This window comes from Diaphorina citri, unplaced genomic scaffold, assembly GCF_000475195.1.
Source record: "Diaphorina citri unplaced genomic scaffold, Diaci psyllid genome assembly version 1.1 scaffold620, whole genome shotgun sequence".
NCBI lineage: Eukaryota > Metazoa > Arthropoda > Insecta > Hemiptera > Psyllidae > Diaphorina > Diaphorina citri.
The window spans coordinates 101,618-119,446 of record NW_007378053.1 but is presented as its reverse complement, the minus strand read 5'-3'; the positions used below and the strand labels follow the sequence as shown (position 1 = coordinate 119,446).

At 36.5% G+C, this 17,829-nt stretch overlaps 2 protein-coding genes and 2 long non-coding RNA genes across 4 annotated transcripts in view; all 4 read left to right on the top strand.

The window, feature by feature from the left end:
* LOC113468004 overlaps positions 1 to 560 on the top strand; it is a 1,897-nt gene extending 1,337 nt beyond the window's left edge. The window contains exon 2 of the long non-coding RNA XR_003391885.1: positions 482 to 560. This is a non-coding gene — a long non-coding RNA (uncharacterized LOC113468004). The remainder of the gene's footprint in view (positions 1 to 481) is intronic.
* Positions 561 to 1,299: 739 nt separating this feature from the next.
* LOC113468003 lies at positions 1,300 to 1,795 on the top strand. Its single transcript, XR_003391884.1, has 2 exons — positions 1,300 to 1,480; positions 1,717 to 1,795. It is a non-coding gene; the product is annotated as an uncharacterized LOC113468003 (long non-coding RNA).
* A 66-nt stretch (positions 1,796 to 1,861) lies between these two features.
* On the top strand, positions 1,862 to 7,892 carry LOC103510587 (40S ribosomal protein S3). The gene is made up of 4 exons (XM_008475266.3): positions 1,862 to 1,921; positions 4,035 to 4,222; positions 4,457 to 4,621; positions 7,773 to 7,892. Exons 2-4 carry the CDS (start codon positions 4,063 to 4,065, stop codon positions 7,793 to 7,795), a joined length of 348 nt encoding a protein of 115 aa, XP_008473488.2. The 5' UTR covers positions 1,862 to 1,921; positions 4,035 to 4,062; the 3' UTR covers positions 7,796 to 7,892.
* A 3,288-nt stretch (positions 7,893 to 11,180) lies between these two features.
* LOC108252569 lies at positions 11,181 to 17,677 on the top strand. The gene is made up of 6 exons (XM_026824598.1): positions 11,181 to 12,725; positions 12,761 to 13,152; positions 13,732 to 14,448; positions 14,603 to 14,962; positions 15,018 to 15,400; positions 17,075 to 17,677. Exons 1-5 carry the CDS (start codon positions 11,342 to 11,344, stop codon positions 15,339 to 15,341), a joined length of 3,177 nt encoding a protein of 1,058 aa, XP_026680399.1. The 5' UTR covers positions 11,181 to 11,341; the 3' UTR covers positions 15,342 to 15,400; positions 17,075 to 17,677.
* Positions 17,678 to 17,829: the final 152 nt, after the last annotated feature.

Here is a 17,829-nt window from a genome sequence, read left to right as displayed (position 1 = left end):
CGACTCTAAAAGAATCGCGATTCTTTTGTAGTGAGAGAGAGACAGCACACAGGATCACTCTCGTAACCAATGAGATTGGTAGTTTGTAGTTGTACAGGGCACGGCAATCTTTCATATATCTTCATCAGCTCTAATTGCACTCATACTGACCTATTCTCTTCACCTGTAGTTGACCGTTCACTGACGGTTGTCAGTGCAACTGTAACCTAAAAGGTATCCGGCTATTGGTGCCCAGTACTGTTCACTTCTAGCCCAGTTTAGTTGGTCCATTTTAATTCTAGTTGTTGTTAGTGCAACTGTAACCTAAAAGGTATCCGGCTATTGGTGCCCAGTACTGTTCACTTCTAGCCCAGTTTAGTTGGTCCATTTTAAACATCCCAATGATTTAGAAGCATAAAAGTAAAAATTAACTACACACCCCACATACGGCATACTCCACGCCACTGCGCACTGCCGAGTTGAAGTTTTTCGAATGGATAAGGTAAATTCGTAAATTGGCGAATAGATCTGAGAACTTCCAACTTTCGAGTTTGATTTGATAAATTTTTAATTTCTTCTTCTTCAAGTAGCTGAAGTAGCAAGAACAACAAACGGGAGAGTAGGGGAAATAAACAGCTGATTTTATTATTTTTTACTTCCTCAAAAAAGGTGCGTATACATGAGGGTTTTTTTAGACTGATAATTGATAAGGTAAATTCGTAAATTGGCGAATAGATCTGAGAACTTCCAACTTTCGAGTTTGATTTGATAAATTTTTAATTTTTTCTTCTTCAAGTACCTAGGTACCAAGCAAGAACAACAAACGGGAGAGTAGGGGAAATAAACAGCTGATTTTATTATCTTCTTCCTGAAAAAAGGTGCGTATACATGAGGGTTTTTTTACGCGAGACTTTTCAATGTGTTTTATTCCAAATACAAAAATGAATCAAATATGAGGGTTTGGAACAATATAAAATGGACAAATAATTAAACTGGTAATGTATTAATTACCAAGGAGCTCAAATAGATTATACCTCCATGTAATAGTTAATTACACATCCCAATGATTAGAAGCATATAAAAGTAAAAATTAACTACACACCCCACATACGACATACTCCACGCCACTGCCGAGTTGAAGTTTTTTGAATGTTTTTTTAAAAAATTGGAGGGGAAGGGTTTGTTTTTGTTTTTATTTTGAAATAACAAAAATCTACATTTGTACATTTTGTAAAGAGGATTATAATACTGTACACATAAATTTATTGATTGCTATTTGTTCTCATGTATCTTGGTCATCAATTATGCAAGAATTACATGTCCCATAGAGCTCTACTAAGAACTTTGGTCAGTCATGTACTGTCACACTTACCACAGGATCTTGAAAATCAGTTCTACAATGAATTCCTTTTGCACATACACAAATCTAGGTGGGTAGATGAATTCAAATTGAATGAGGAATGTAAATCCACAGGATTATGAAGAACTGATAATTGATAAGGTAAATTCGTAAATTGGCGAATAGATCTGAGAACTTCCAACTTTCGAGTTTGATTTGATAAATTTTTAATTTAAGTCTAACAGATCGCAGCAGTGGTACCGAGAAGTTCATGTATCATATGTGATACGGTATGAACTTAAGGGTTAATTTCTTCTTCTTCAAGTAGCAAGAACAACAAACGGGAGAGTAGGGGAAATAAACAGCTGACTTTATTATTTTTTACTTCCTCAGATAAGGTAAATTCGTAAATTGGCGAATAGATCTGAGAACTTCCAACTTTCGAGTTTGATTTGATAAATTTTTAATTTCTTCTTCTTCTTCAAGTAGCAAGAACAACAAACGGGAGAGTAGGGGAAATAAACAGCTGATTTTATTATTTTTTACTTCCTCACAGGCTGAATCCCTGCGTTATAAACTGATTGGTGGTCTGGCTGTCAGAAGGTAATTGTAATTTTTGTTGATTGATTTTGCTTTTTTTTATGTGTAATCTAATCAAGTCGGAGATTGATTTAGGCAATGTCATCTTGAGGATGCTGGGAATTTATTTATTAAAATACAATCACGAACAGAGAATTTGGAATCAAGTCAAAGGTCGAATGTATTCTAAATTTTCCCAAAATAAATTGAGCACTTTGTCAGAGCAAGGCATTCAACATGTTAGTAATCTTTTCATATTACTGTTCTACATCAAAGGTAATCAGGAACTTGTCAAGATACAAACGTTTCTAAACAGTATTTTAACAATAAAAGACAAGGATACCATCTCCCATACAGCTCGTGAAATTGTTCTGAAAACAAATCTCACCTTTGTTCTAATCAACATTCGAAATAATGTCAGCTGGTCTGGCTGTCAGAAGGTAATTGTAATTTTTGTTGATTGATTTTGCTTTTTTTATGTGTAATCTAATCAAGTCAGAGATTGATTTAAGCATAAGCAATGCCATCAAATTTTCAATAAATATCAGGTATAATTCTGATGTTTCTCTCTATTGTTATACTTATGCAGATGCACCTAGTACATTATCTGTTGATGCTTAGGGTAATGTGCTTGGTACAGTATTTGAATCAGTCTGCTAAATCAAACATCAAGCTTCTGTTATCGTGCTGACCTGGGGTTTATTTACCAGAATCACAGGTCATACCCAGAAGTTACAATAAACAAGAATAGAAATCAAATGTACTCACTAATTTGACTGTTGTAATATCTACAATTAAATTAGCTGTCACAAATTAGCAATGACCAGTGTCATATCGTGCTGACCTGGGGTTTATTTACCAGAATCACAGGTCATACCCAGAAGTTACAATAAACAAGAATAGAAATCAAATGTACTCACTAGGTTGACTGTTGTAATATCTACAATTAAATTAGCTGTCACAAATTAGCAATGACCAGTGTCATAAAAAAAAGCTTTCTTTAATTGTTGACTGAATAATCAATACGGAAGTTGCTTTCCCTCAAATGTCATATTTAATTACAGGAACTTGTCAAGATACAAACGTTTCTAAACAGTATTTTAACAATAAAAGACAAGGATACCATCTCCCATACAGCTCGTGAAATTGGTCTGAAAACAAATCTTACCTTTGTTCTAATCAACATTCGAAATAATGTCAGTTGGTCTGGCTGTCAGAAGGTAATTGTAATTTTTGTTGATTGATTTTGCTTTTTTTATGTGTAATCTAATCAAGTCAGAGATTGATTTAGGCAATGTCATGAAATTTTCAATAAATATCAGGTATAATTCTGATGTTTCTCTCTATTGTTTAAATTGTTATACTTATGCAGATGCACCTAGTACATTACCTGTTGATGCTTAGGGTAATGTGTTTGGTACAGTATTTGAATCAGTCTGCTAAATCAAACATCAAGCTTCTGTTATCGTGCTGACCTGGGATAGGGTAATGTGCTTGGTACAGTATTTGAATCAGTCTGCTAAATCAAACATCAAGCTTCTGTTATCGTGCTGACCTGGGGTTTATTTATCAGAATCACAGGTCATACCCAGAAGTTACAATAAACAAGAATAGAAATCAAATGTACTCACTAAGTTGACTGTTGTAATATCTACAATTAAATTAGCTGTCACAAATTAGCAATGACCAGTGTCATAAAAAAAAGCTTTCTTCAATTGTTGACTGAATAATCAATATGGAAGATCAAATGTACTCACTAAGTTGACTGTTGTAATATCTACAATTAAATTAGCTGTCACAAATTAGCAATGACCAGTGTCATAAAAAAAAAGCTTTCTTCAATTGTTGACTGAATAATCAATATGGAATTTGCTTTCCCTCAAATGTCATATTTAATTGCCTACATTGTAAAATTGAAGAACTATAATGAAACAAAGTGGTTTGAAAACTGAAATTTTCCATGCAAGGATCTTATTTTTAATTTGATTCAATGTACCTTATTTGTAATGTCAGCTTAGAGTAAAAGCTCCAATTATTCCATCAGTTTAAAAAAGGCCTCATTTATTTAATTAAATTAAATATAAGGTGACATTTCACTGGAACAAATTAATTATCCCTTACATATGATCTATTTCAGAGCCTGTTATGGTGTATTGAGATTCATCATGGAATCTGGAGCCAAGGGATGTGAAGTTGTTGTCTCTGGCAAGCTGAGAGGTCAGAGAGCCAAGTCCATGAAGTTTGTTGATGGTCTGATGATCCACAGTGGAGACCCATGCAACGACTATGTTAACACCGCAACCAGACACGTTCTGCTCAGACAGGGTAAGTTGGCCTCTTTGTGTCAATAGATTTCAGTCTGCCTTGTGTCATGAGGTTTACACTTTTATGCTTGAATCACTTTATTTTAAGCTTGGGCGCAAACTTACGAGTAAGGTGGACTTTTTTTTCTACCACCATGGCTGATCTTTAAAATTCTTCAAACTAATATACTGATGGTAGATGTTTTTTATTTAGGTACTATGACAATTCTCTCACGAATCTTTTCATTGGTTACAGGTGTCCTAGGAATCAAAGTCAAGATTATGTTACCTTGGGACTCCACAGGCAAGACTGGACCCAAGAAACCCCTCCCCGACAACGTCAATGTGTTGGAACCCAAGGAAGAAGTTAACCCAACCATCCCTTCCAGCCAGGTGCTGGACAAACCCCTTGCCAAACTGGGTGAAATCCCAGTGGCTAGTTAAGGAGAGAACCTTGTATTTCTTTCTATGTTCTATATTTGATTTTTTTATATTACAGCTAAGACAAAACAATACATGTTATAAAAAATATCCACCTGAGATGAGCTTTGGTTCTCTAGTCTAGTTCTTTATGTAGGCACCTATAACATGCACAGAATCAATGATAAGCTTCTAGCCAGTGTGTGATGGATATTTTATATGAGATTTTAATTGCCCTAAAATCTAAGAGAAAAGAACAGGATAGGAAGCCAGTCATTTTTATTACAAAGCTCATCTGTTGATGAAGTTTGCCCCAAATAGGAATCAAACACATGACCTAGCCCTTTCAAGGCAGATGCTCCACCCTCCAAGCCAACTGGGCCGGTGTGATCAGTGATCAATATTGAGGTGTCTCAGTTTTGGGGAGCTGAAAAGGTTCTGGTGACTCATGAATTGATTTTTTTTTTTTTAAGAGGTTTGATATAGGGAACTGTAATTTCTAAGGTTTGTTGTCTCTGGCAAGCTGAGAGGTCAGAGAGCCAAGTCCATGAAGTTTGTTGATGGTCTGATGATCCACAGTGGAGACCCATGCAATGACTATGTTAACACCGCAACCAGACACGTTCTGCTCAGACAGGGTAAGTTATCCTCTTTGTGTCAATAGATTTCAGTCTGCCTTGTGTCATGAGGTTTACACTTCTGCTCAGACAGGGTAAGTTATCCTCTTTGTGTCAATAGATTTCAGTCTGCCTTGTGTCATGAGGTTTACACTTTTTATGCTTGAATCCCTTTATTTTAAACTTGGGCTTATGCAAACTTAAGAGTAAGGTGGACCTTTTTTTTCTACCACTATGGCTGATCTTTCAAAATTCTTCGAACTAATATACTGATGGTAGATGTTTTTTATTTAGGTACTATGACAATTCTCTCACAAGCACATGAAACCTAGAGCTGAATGCTTGGGCTTATGCAAACTTACGAGTAAGGTGGACCTTTTTTTTCTACCACTATGGCTGATCTTTCAAAATTCTTCAAACTAATATACCTACTGATGGTAGATGTTTTTTGTTTAGGTACTATGACAATTCTCTCACAAGCACATGAAACCTAGAGCTGAATCCTCCTTGTCACTGAATACTTAATAAGAATTTTAGGGGAGATCCTTCAAATTGCTTGCATGTCCCTCCACCTTTTTTGTAGAAAGGGCACGCTTGGGCTTATGCAAACTTACGAGTAAGGTGGACCTTTTTTTTCTACCACTATGGCTGATCTTTCAAAATTCTTCAAACTAATATACTGATGGTAGATGTTTTTTATTTAGGTACTATGACAATTCTCTCACAAGCACATGAAACATAGAGCTGAAGCCTCCTTGTCACTGAATACTTACTAAGAATTTTAGTGGAGATCCTTCAAATTGCTTGCATGTCCCTCCACCTTTTTGTAGAAAGGGCATGATACTTTTACCAGCTCTTCATGAGAGATTATCTTTTCTTTGGTTACAGGTGTCCTAGGAATCAAAGTCAAGATTATGTTACCTTGGGACTCCACAGGCAAGACTGGACCCAAGAAACCCCTCCCCGACAATGTCAATGTGTTGGAACCCAAGGAAGAAGTTAACCCAGCATTTCCACAAAAAAAGTAAAAGAGAAACCTTTTCAACTCTATTTCCTGATTTTCAACCATTCCTTTGGTGTATTTCTCAACCATTAGGGAGTAGTTTATATTGGAATCTGTGAGCCTTGCACGTGAAAGCAGAGGTAAGTAAATAGTTAAAAAAATATCAATGGGTTGGGTGTCCTCTGTGCTTGTACAAACTCCCCACACTCAATATTAGATTACCTTTCAAAACTGCATCACTTTATCTTGCTGGCATGTTGATTGCTATCTGGATGAGTGTACAAAGCCTCATGGGAGCAAACAAGAATCCTGAGGACAAACCTTATCTGTTCAGGATAAAATCCACCCCAGGTCAAAATCAAACCCACAACCTCTACCACTAACAAGGTAGATGTGCTACCTTCCAAGCTGATGAGTTCTCTAGCTTGAACAAGGTAGTGAAAGGGTTAAAAAAATCGTACGGTTTTCATGTCGTCAAATGTTACACGTGTAAACGGATCTTACGATTTAAAATTTTCAAAATTTGTAAACAATCATTTTAAAGCGCGGGAAACCTTCACACAGGGATTTCCATAGCCATAGCATTTCCACAAAAAAAGTAAAAGAGAAACCTTTTCATTTTTCAACTCTATTTCCTGATTTTCAACCATTCCTTTGGTGTCAACCATTAGGGAGTAGTTTATATTGGAATCTGTGAGCCTTGCACGTGAAAGCAGAGGTAAGTAAATAGTTAAAAAATATCAATGGGTTGGGTGTCCTCTGTGCTTGTACAAACTCCCCACACTCAATATTAGATTACCTTTCAAAACTGCATCACTTTACCTTGCTGTCATGTTGATTGCTATCTGGATGAGTGTACAAAGCCTCATGGGAGCAAACAAGAATCCTGAGGACAAACCTTATCTGTTCAGGATAAAATCCACCCCAGGTCGAAATCAAACCCACAACCTCTACCACTAACAAGGTAGATGTGCTACCTTCCAAGCTGATGAGTTCTCTAGCTTGAACATTTTTTTTTCTCTCTTCCCAGATCACCATTAATCTTCTGTTTCAAAATGGATTTTGAAGATGAAGATATTTTTATGGACATTGATGCAAAATTATTATCAAGTGGACAAGATAGAATATTTCCGGATGAAGGTAACATGGAAATATCTGCCAAAATCAAAAGAGGATTTGAATGTAAAAACAAAAATATTTCAAAGAGTTTGCAATGCCATTCAACCTCACTGATTGCTTATGTCAATGAAATTACTAGCTCCTCTAGCTCCATACTATTATGTGATAGTGTCAATGATTATATCATCTTGTATGATTATGTGTTTGAGAAATCCACAGCCCTGTCCCAATCGGAAGTTACAGATGAGTTGTTCAATTTTACTTTTACACTAGCTCCATACTATTATGTGATAGTGTCAATGATTATATCATCTTGTATGATTATGTGTTTGAGAAATCCACAGCCCTGTCCCAATCAAAAGTTACAGATGAGTTGTTCAATTTTACTTTTACGAAACCCCTTGCCAAACTGGGTGAAATCCCAGTGGCTAGTTAAGGAGAGAACCTTGTATTTCTTTCTATGTTCTATATTTGATTTTTTTTATATTACAGCTAAGACAAAACAATACATGTTATAAAAAATATCCACCTGAGATGAGCTTTGTTTCTCTAGTCTAGTTCTTTATGTAGGCACCTATAACATGCACAGAATCAATGATTAGCTTCTAGCCAGTGTGTGATGGATATTTTATATGATATTTTAATTGCCCTAAAATCTAAGAGAAAAGAACAGGATAGGAAGCCAGTCATTCCTTCTAGCCAGTGTGTGATGGATATTTTATATGAGATTTTAATTGCCCTAAAATCTAAGAGAAAAGAACAGGATAGGAAGCCAGTCATTTTTATTACAAAGCTCATCTGTTGATGAAGTTTGCCCCAAATAGGAATCAAACACAACATGACCTAGCACTTTCAAGGCAGATGCTTCACCCTCCAAGCCAACTGGGCTGGTGTGATCAGTGATGAATATTGAGGTGTCTCAGTTTTTGTTCTAGCCAGTGTGTGATGGATATTTTATATGAGATTTTAATTGCCCTAAAATCTAAGAGAAAAGAACAGGATAGGAAGCCAGTCATTCCTATTGCAAAGCTCATCTGTTAATGAAGTTTGCCCCAAATAGGAATCAAACACATGACCTAGCACTCTCAAGGCAGATGCTTCACCCTTCAAGCCAACTGGGCTGGTGTGATCAGTAATGAATATTGAGGTGTCTCAGTTTTGGGGAGCTGAAAAGGTTCTGGTGACTCATGAATTGATTTTTTTTTTAAGAGGTTTGATATAGGGAACTGTAACTTCTAAGGTCTTATTATCCCAAAATTGTAGGAAGAAGGATAGGAGAAAGCAAGCTGTTCCATCATTTTTATTACAAAGCTCATCTGTTGATGAAGTTTGCCCCAAATAGGAATCAAACCCATGACCTAGCACTTTCAAGGCAGATGCTCTACCCTCCAAGCCAACTGGGCTGGTGTGATCAGTGATGAATATTGAGGTGTCTCAGTTTTGGGGAGCTGAAAAGGTTCTGGTGACTCATGAATTGATTTTTTTTAAAGAGGTTTGATATAGGGAACTGTAACTTCTAAGGACTTATTATCCCAAAATTGTAGGAAGAAGGATAGGAGAAAGCAAGCTGTTCCGAGAACGAACATTATCGGTTCAGGATAAAATCCGCCTTGGGCGGGAATCGAACCCGCGGTCTAGCGCTTACGAGGCAAACGCGCTACCAGCCAAGCTAAGTAAGCTGGAAAGGGTTAAAAAAATCGTACGGTTTTCATGTCGTCAAATGTTACACGTGTAAACGGATCTTACGATTTAAAAATTTCAAATTTTGTAAACAAACATTTTAAAGCGCGGGAAACCTTCACACAGGGATTTCCATTGCATTTCCACAAAAAAGTAAAAGAGAAACCTTTTCAACTCTTTTTCCTGATTTTCAACCATTCCTTTGGTGTATTTCTCAACCATTAGGGAGTAGTTTATATTGGAATCTGTGAGCCTTGCACGTGAAAGCAGAGGTAACTAAATAGTTAAAAATCGTACGGTTTTCATGTCGTCAAATGTTACACGTGTAAACGGATCTTACGATTTAAAAATTTCAAATTTTGTAAACAAACATTTGAAAGCGCGGGAAACCTTCACACAGGGATTTCCATTGCATTTCCACAAAAAGAAAGTAAAAGAAAAACCTTTTCAACTCTATTTCCTGATTTTTAACCATTCCTTTGGTGTATTTCTCAAGCATTAGTGCATTAGGGAGTAGTTAATATTGGAATCTGTGAGCCTTGCACGTGAAAGCAGAGGTAAGTAAATAGTTGAAAAAATATCAATGGGTTGGGTGTCCTCTGTGCTTGTACAAACTCCTCACACTCAATATTAGATTACCTTTCAAAACTGCATCACTTTATCTTGCTGGCATGTTGATTGCTATCTGGATGTTTCAACCATTCCTTTGGTGTATTTCTCAACCATTAGGGAGTAGTTTATATTGGAATCTGTGAGCCTTGCACGTGAAAGCAGAGGTAAGTAAATAGTTAAAAAAATATCAATGGGTTGGGTGTCCTCTGTGCTTGTAAAAACTCCCCACACTCTATTAGATTACCTTTCAAAACTGCATCACTTTATCTTGCTGGCATGTTAATTGCTATCTGGATGAGTGTACAAAGCCCCATGGGAGCAAACAAGAATCCTGAGGACAAACCTTATCTGTTCAGGTTATCTGGATGAGTGTACAAAGCCTCATGGGAGCAAACAAGAATCCTGAGGACAAACCTTATCTGTTCAGGATAAAATCCACCCCAGGTTGAAATCAAACCCACAACCTCTACCACTAACAAAGTAGATGTGCTACCTTCCAAGCTGATGAGTTCTCTAGCTTGAACAATTTTTTTTTCTCTCTTCCCAGATTACCATTAATCTTCTGTTTCAAAATGGATTTTGAAGATGAAGATATTTTTATGGACATTGATGCAAAATTATTATCAAGTGGACAAGATAGAATATTTCCGGATGAAGGTAACATGGAAATATCTGCTAAAATCAAAAGAGGATTTGAATGTAAAAACAAAAATATTTCAAAGAGTTTGCAATGCCATTCAAAATCTGCTAAAATCAAAAGAGGATTTGAATGTAAAAACAAAAATATTTCAAAGAGTTTGCAATGCCATTCAAACTCACTGATTGCTTATATCAATGAAATTACTAGTTCCTCTAGCTCCATACTATTATGTGATAGTGTCAATGATTATATCATCTTGTATGATTATGTGTTTGAGAAATCCACAGCCCTGTCCCAATCGGAAGTTACAGATGAGTTGTTCAATTTTACTTTTACAAATATTTATGAGTTGGATATGATGTTGACTTCACAAAATAAATCTCCAAATAGTAAACAAATAACTCAAAATGTTCTGAGTTTTTTCCAGTACATTTTACAATATGTGGATCAATATTTAACATATCACAGGAGTGCTCAAGATGCAACTGTAAATATTTGGAATAATTTCCATCAGCTGAAATTGTCTTTGAAACAACTGAGATGTGTTGGGACTGCAATGATTACTAATCAGTCAATCTGTCATCAACAGTTTCATTTATATTTAAATATTCACCTCTACTATTTGGTGACTTGCTATAAATTGCTTTCAATACAGAAAGGCCAGGATGATACAACTCAATGTACACAATACATGTGTGATATCAACAGAGAAAATACTGAGCCATTGAGTTTCAATTTCAATTCCCTCAGGAATGATATTCTACTTCTAATGATCCAACTAACAGAACTAACTCTAAGAAATTTCAACAAAATTACTCAACTGGAAGATCTATACCACTTATCTCCTTTCAAATGTGATTGTATAGCTGAGCAGAACTAACTCTAAGAAATTTCAACAAAATTACTCAACTGGAAGATCTATACCACTTATCTCCTTTCAAATGTGATTGTATAGCTGAATTTTGGTTTGTGTTGAAGCTGGTTTGTAGAAAAATTGATGGTCATGGCAACAACTTGTTCTGGAAAAACTTGGAAACTGTGTTTGAATTAATGGAAAAGTCTTTGGACCAAGAAATTAAAGACACAAATGATAATGATGAGTTACCATCCTACATTATCTGTAGCAAACCATACCTATATTTCATTTGGTTCCTAAAACATCTATTCAGTCTGAATGTAATCTCTAGTGAAATCCATTCAACAGAACACATGGCAAAATTCAATGATGATTGCGATAGCACAGAGAAAATTGTTAAAAAACTAACAAACTTGGACAATATAAGTGAAAATGAGTTGAGAATAATACTAACATTTTTGGATAGTATTGTGTCTCTCAAAGAAGTTTGTAAACCTGATATAATAATAGCACTGTGGGAATACTTTCACAAAAGATTGAATTCTAATTTCGTTCTGAAATCAATGCCATTTGCTTATACACTGAGTTGTTTGAATAGTAATAGAAGTGTTTTGGAGGTACTAACTCATGTGGAACAAATGATATCTTCAACAAGAATACAGAAGAACGAAGAAAACAGCTATACATTGTTCTTGAGGATGCTGGGAATTTATTTATTAAAATACAATCACGAACAGAGAATTTGGAATCAAGTCAAAGGTCGAATGTATTCTAAATTTTCCCAAAATAAATTGAGCACTTTGTCAGAGCAAGGCATTCAACATGTTAGTAATCTTTTCATATTACTGTTCTACATCAAAGGTAATCAGGAACTTGTCAAGATACAAACGTTTCTAAACAGTATTTTAACAATAAAAGACAAGGATACCATCTCCCATACAGCTCGTGAAATTGGTCTGAAAACAAATCTTACCTTTGTTCTAATCAACATTCGAAATAATGTCAGTATAGATGCCACAATTCTATCTCCAGTCTTGAACCTGGTGAATCAGAACTTAGATAATCCTAATGGACCAAATTATGAGAAATTGATGAAAATATATTTACAAACTGTGATGGACGTTATCAAGGAGAGTGATGATCTGACTCTAGGTCAACATCTACTACTAGGAGCGTGGATAAGAAAGCTACTGGACAACAGCAAGGTGTCCTCCAATGTGATGAACATATTCTACAATCTATTCACACTTGTCCTTACCAAGTTGAGGCCCTATCAACCTGTACAGAAAGACTCACAGATGGGCATGTATTTCACCTGCATTCTGGAATTTCTACCAAACCTGCGAACAGATCTCAATTTCAATCCAGACACAATGCAAACCATGACAGAGTTTCTGAGTGCATTAACTCTGTTCACTCTGTCAGGAGGAGTCAGTTATAAGTCGGAAGCAACTCAGATATTGAACAAACTCGTAGTAAATTCCAAAGTAAACTTCGAATTAAAACTGGCCTATGTCAAATGCTTGCTCTCTAATGAAGACATGCAGAGTTATAGCTTGGTTACCTTCATCCCTAACAGTTTCTGAGTGCATTAACTCTGTTCACTCTGTCAGGAGGAGTCAATTATAAGTCGGAAGCAACTCAGATATTGAACAAACTCGTAGTAAATTCCAAAGTTAACTTTGAATTGAAACTGACCTACGTCAAATGCTTGCTCTCTAATGAAGACATGCAGAGTTATAGCTTGGTTACCTTCATCCCTAATATTGAGACAATCATCACACAATGCTACCTGTTGAGTTTGATATTGAGTGAGCACTCTGATGGAGATGGTATGAGTAGATATGTGCAATCACATTGCTTACACAAGTTGAGGCAGAACTATATCATGGAAGATAATCAATTCACCCAAGCTCAGGTAAGTTGTAGATATGTGCAATCACATTGCTTACACAAGTTGAGGCAGAACTATATCATGGAAGATAATCAATTCACCCAAGCTCAGGTAAGTTCTTGATATTGAGTGAGCACTCTGATGGAGATGGTATGAGTAGATATGTGCAATCACATTGCTTACACAAGTTGAGGCAGAACTATATCATGGAAGATAATCAATTCACCCAAGCTCAGGTATGTTCAAACACTTTTTTTTTCCATTTTAAAATTTAAATACCTAAATAGAAAAAAGTTAAGCCTAGCCTAACACAGGAGGAACATAACCACAACCCCAGACAAATCAAAGGCGAGTTTGCTATTACCTTGGTTCAAGCTGTAGATCATGAATTAAACAATCACATTGCTTACACAAGTTGAGGCAGAACTATATCATGGAAGATAATCAATTCACCCAAGCTCAGGTAAGTTCAAACACTTTTTTACTTTGTATTACCCTTACGTATAGGGAACCTATACAAGGTAATGAGAAAGTATTGTTTTCATTCCAGGTTATCCATTCAAGCAATGAAGAAACATTGAAACAACTTCTCCGTGATATCAATCTCATCAACAATAACATTACGAACATAGAATCCAAGAATCAGTTCCATAGTGAAATAAATACTCTGTTTGGTATTGAACATTCCAGGTTATCCATTCAAGCAATGAAGAAACATTGAAACAACTTCTCCGTGATATCAATCTCATCAACAATAACATTACGAACATGGAATCCAAGATTCAGTTCCATAGTGAAATAAATACTCTGTTTGGTATTGAGGAAACACTCAAGTGTGTTGTCAACTCCCATGATAAGAACACTACAATCACAGGAAAGACTATGATAACAAATATATTCACTTGTGTAGCCATCATTATCGATAGCATAGGAGGAATTCTCTACAAGAAAAGCAAACCCAATACTCCGCTCCAGTGTTTCATAGACACCTTGTTATTACAATTCCAAGTAAGAAATCCTGATTTCAAACTAACCGCCAACACAACCCATGCACTACGAGTTTCATTTTACATTTATATCAATGCGCTCATGAAACTAGATCCCAGTAATGATATGTACATAGCGAGAACTATCAAAGAGCTCATACAGGTTTATTTGCCTCGACTCGTCAATAAAATCCAGTACGAAACGCCTTTCAGCCTGATCAAATGTTTCAATACAAGTCCAACCCAAGATGTCTACCTTCTGGATGTTATTCTAAGTTTATTCCTGCGTAAGAAATGTAAAGTCTCGGATAAGAACGCACATGAATGTTTGGTATTCCTGCAGGAAGTGTTGATAGAGAATAGCAGTGTAGAATTCATTACAAGATTCATCAAGGCAAGCTTGGATTTACTATTGAATAACATGATAAGGGGGATCGATCTGACAAGACCTTGAGCATCATCAGCAGACGGTCCTGATCATCATTCGTGATAGCCTTGGTGCAGAGACCTAAAGGGGGAAAATGAGTAAAACTAATTTTGAGGCACTTTTAGCGGGCCGATTGACTTGAAACTACATGATAAGTCTGAACGATATAGATGTGTGTAAGAACAAAATCAAATCTATTCTCATCAAATGCTTTTCAAATCCAAGTATACAAAGTGATGCCGTCGTGAAAAATCACGTCCTGATTGTTCTCAAGAACAAAATCAAATCTATTCTCATCAAATGCTTTTCAAATCCAAGTATACAAAGCGATGCCGTCGTGAAAAATCACGTCCTGATTGGTCTTAAGAACAAAATCAAATCTATTCTCATCAAATGCTTTTCAAATCCAAGTATACAAAGCGATGCCGTCGTGAAAAATCACGTCCTGATTGTTCTCACTAAATTATCCAACGAGAATCTAGCTTTCTCTTTCGGTCAATTCTTCCAGGTGTTGAATTTCTTGCTGCATTCGTGTTGTCCAGGTATTGTGACTGATGTGTAAGAACAAAATCAAATCTATTCTCATCAAATGCTTTTCAAATCCAAGTATACAAAGCGATGCCGTCGTGAAAAATCACGTCCTAATTGTTCTCACTAAATTATCCAACGAGAATCTGGCTTTCTCTTTCGGTCAATTCTTCCAGGTGTTGAATTTCTTGTTGCATTCGTGTTGTCCCAGTATTGTGACTGAATTCCGGCGGAATGTTTTGCTTCATAAGATCAAGGCGGTTGAAATGAAGCGGGGAGTGGAGGAGGATAAAGTTCTGAGGAACCATTTGGATCAGCTAGATAGGAACATTAAGAAAATTTTGTTGGTCAAATCTTGATGAAAGAACATAGAATACTGTGTAAAGGAAGAAGTTCATAGTTTGTTACCCAGCTAGTGGTCACGAAAGTCAAGAGACGCGAAAAGAGTTGGAACGTCAAAAGCTGTTCGAATCGACGCGGCACCCGGTCTATGTCCAAGGTACTCTAGTCGATTACTAACGAATCAGGAGGAATAAGTGGAATTTAGTGATTTACAAGTTCAATGGCAGTATCACCTATTAAATTTCAATCATTTCAATCTAATATTAATCTAACAATTCTGTCTGAGTAGTATATTGCGTCATTGTGACAATCCAAACTATGCGCAGCTCATCAATAAAATTTTAATTATTGTTTCTCTCATGTAAAGGTGCCACAATTTCCAGTTTAGATGCCTCCTGAGTGTGCATGTGCAAAGTTCATGCTTCAATATTATAATGGGTACATAATTAGGACAGGTGATTTATTTTTCTCATATGCTCTATTACTATGACTCTATGACACATCACATATGTTTGTGACTTTCTTGCCTAAAAGAATAGACTCATTGCCTCTCCTCTAATTAGCGTTTTCTCTTAATTTATTAATCCTTTATGAAACAATGTGCGTTTTCCACCTGTGACCTTCACGGTTAGCGTGTCAGTAAACAATTTACTGAAATTACCTACCAATGGCAAGTATAAATAGGGTCTAAAATGCCCTATCTACAGCAGTTGTCAACACTAATAGGGACAAAGAATCTAGTTTCTAATGGGTTCTATTGAAGTGTTGGTTTAGAGATCCTAGTTTTGAAAGGAGCTCTTGCTTGGGATCATGGGCTATAGAGTTTTCAAGGGGATGTATGCATCCCTATTCCCTGTGGGTCGTTTTGCTCCTGAATGTTCTGAGTACTTGGGGTAAGTGACGCTAATTAGTAAACTTTTGGAAAAGCTAGCAGCTCGCGATTGTCCAGATGTTGTTGTTGTAGCAGTGACAATTCGAATTCGAACACTTTATGGAGATTTTTTCAGAATACTTCATTGACATAGGATTAGAGTCCCTTTTTCCCAGCAGTTTCTTCGTTTGTTCAAAATAATATTAATAATAATAATGTAAATGTAAAAAAAAAATGTAAATGCAGTTTTTTTGTGTTATTATGTCACAACTTTGGTGCTCACTGCAGCATTTGTAGGATTTTCCCAATATCTCAATAATCCTAAAATTCAATGTTTACCTACCATGCTGGCACCGGTCGCTATGCGCATTTATATGTCATAGCTACTCATTTTCCTCACGAGGCTGAGTGGGCCCCGCAACAGCCAGTCACGGAATCAATCATTTGCATGATACAAATTTCTTGACCCCGCCGGGAATCGAACCCGGGTCTCCCGCGTGCAAGGCGAGCGCAGTGACCACTACGCCATGGGAGCTGATACAAATTATATGAAACTCCGAGTCGCGATAATAAGACTTGTAAATTGCAAGTATACATTGTTAGACATAACTTAGGTAAAATAGTAATTACAAAGAATCTTCTTCTTTTTCTTCGCTTTTCCCGTGTACAGACGGGGTCGGTGTTTTTCGTCAGCCTCTCAATTAGCCGTAACTAGGGTGATTGCTTTGGGCTGACATTTGGTTTTGACTACGAATTTCCTTTGCTATGTCTTTAGCAAGGGAAATTGAGGCTGGTATACTTCCTGTTCCCCCGCCCCCAGCCAGACTATAGCAGCTACTAAAAAAAAAGAAAAGTTCATAGTTTGTTACCCAGCTAGTGGTCACGAAAGTCAAGAGACGCGAAAAGAGTTGGAACGTCAAAAGCTGTTCGAATCGACGCGACACCCGGTCTATGTCCAAGGTACTCCAGTCGATTACTAACGAAAAAAAAACTGCATACGTTTTTTTGCTGACGACGTAACCTGTTCGCAGAAGGTTATTCCTGTTTCCTCGATCTTTTTGCAATCTTTATTCTTAGTCACCCTCGTCGTTTACTTCTTTTTCCTGTTTCTTTCTGTATGTTCACGTACTTTTCAAAAATAAACAAGTATAAATTTACATGGATAAATAGATATTGAATATGGAATATGTATTTTCTTATTAATAAACTTGACATAAATTCTAAGGCCGAAGTCACAATCGCTGTTGTATGACTTATATCGATTTCACAAGACATCAATTTAATCCGATAACATAGACTGGTAAATTAAGGACTGTGATGGCGAGCCAAAAGGAAATTTAAATGTAACTAGGACATCAAAAATCAGAAGACGCACTCTAATTTTTTCTTCTCTTGTCCCAGCTCTCAAATGACACACAAACCACTATCTCTCTCCCTTCTAATTACTAAAGTAAGTGAGTTATGAAAAAGAACTACTCCGTCAATGAGTCAGATCCTAAAACACGAAACTCACTCAACTTTCTATCGTCCCGGAAACTAAGAGCGATGGACAGGATAGGAGAAAGTCAATCAGAGAACAAACCTTATTGGGACAAAGTTCGCTCTGGGCGGGAAGCGATCCCATTTTCTTATTA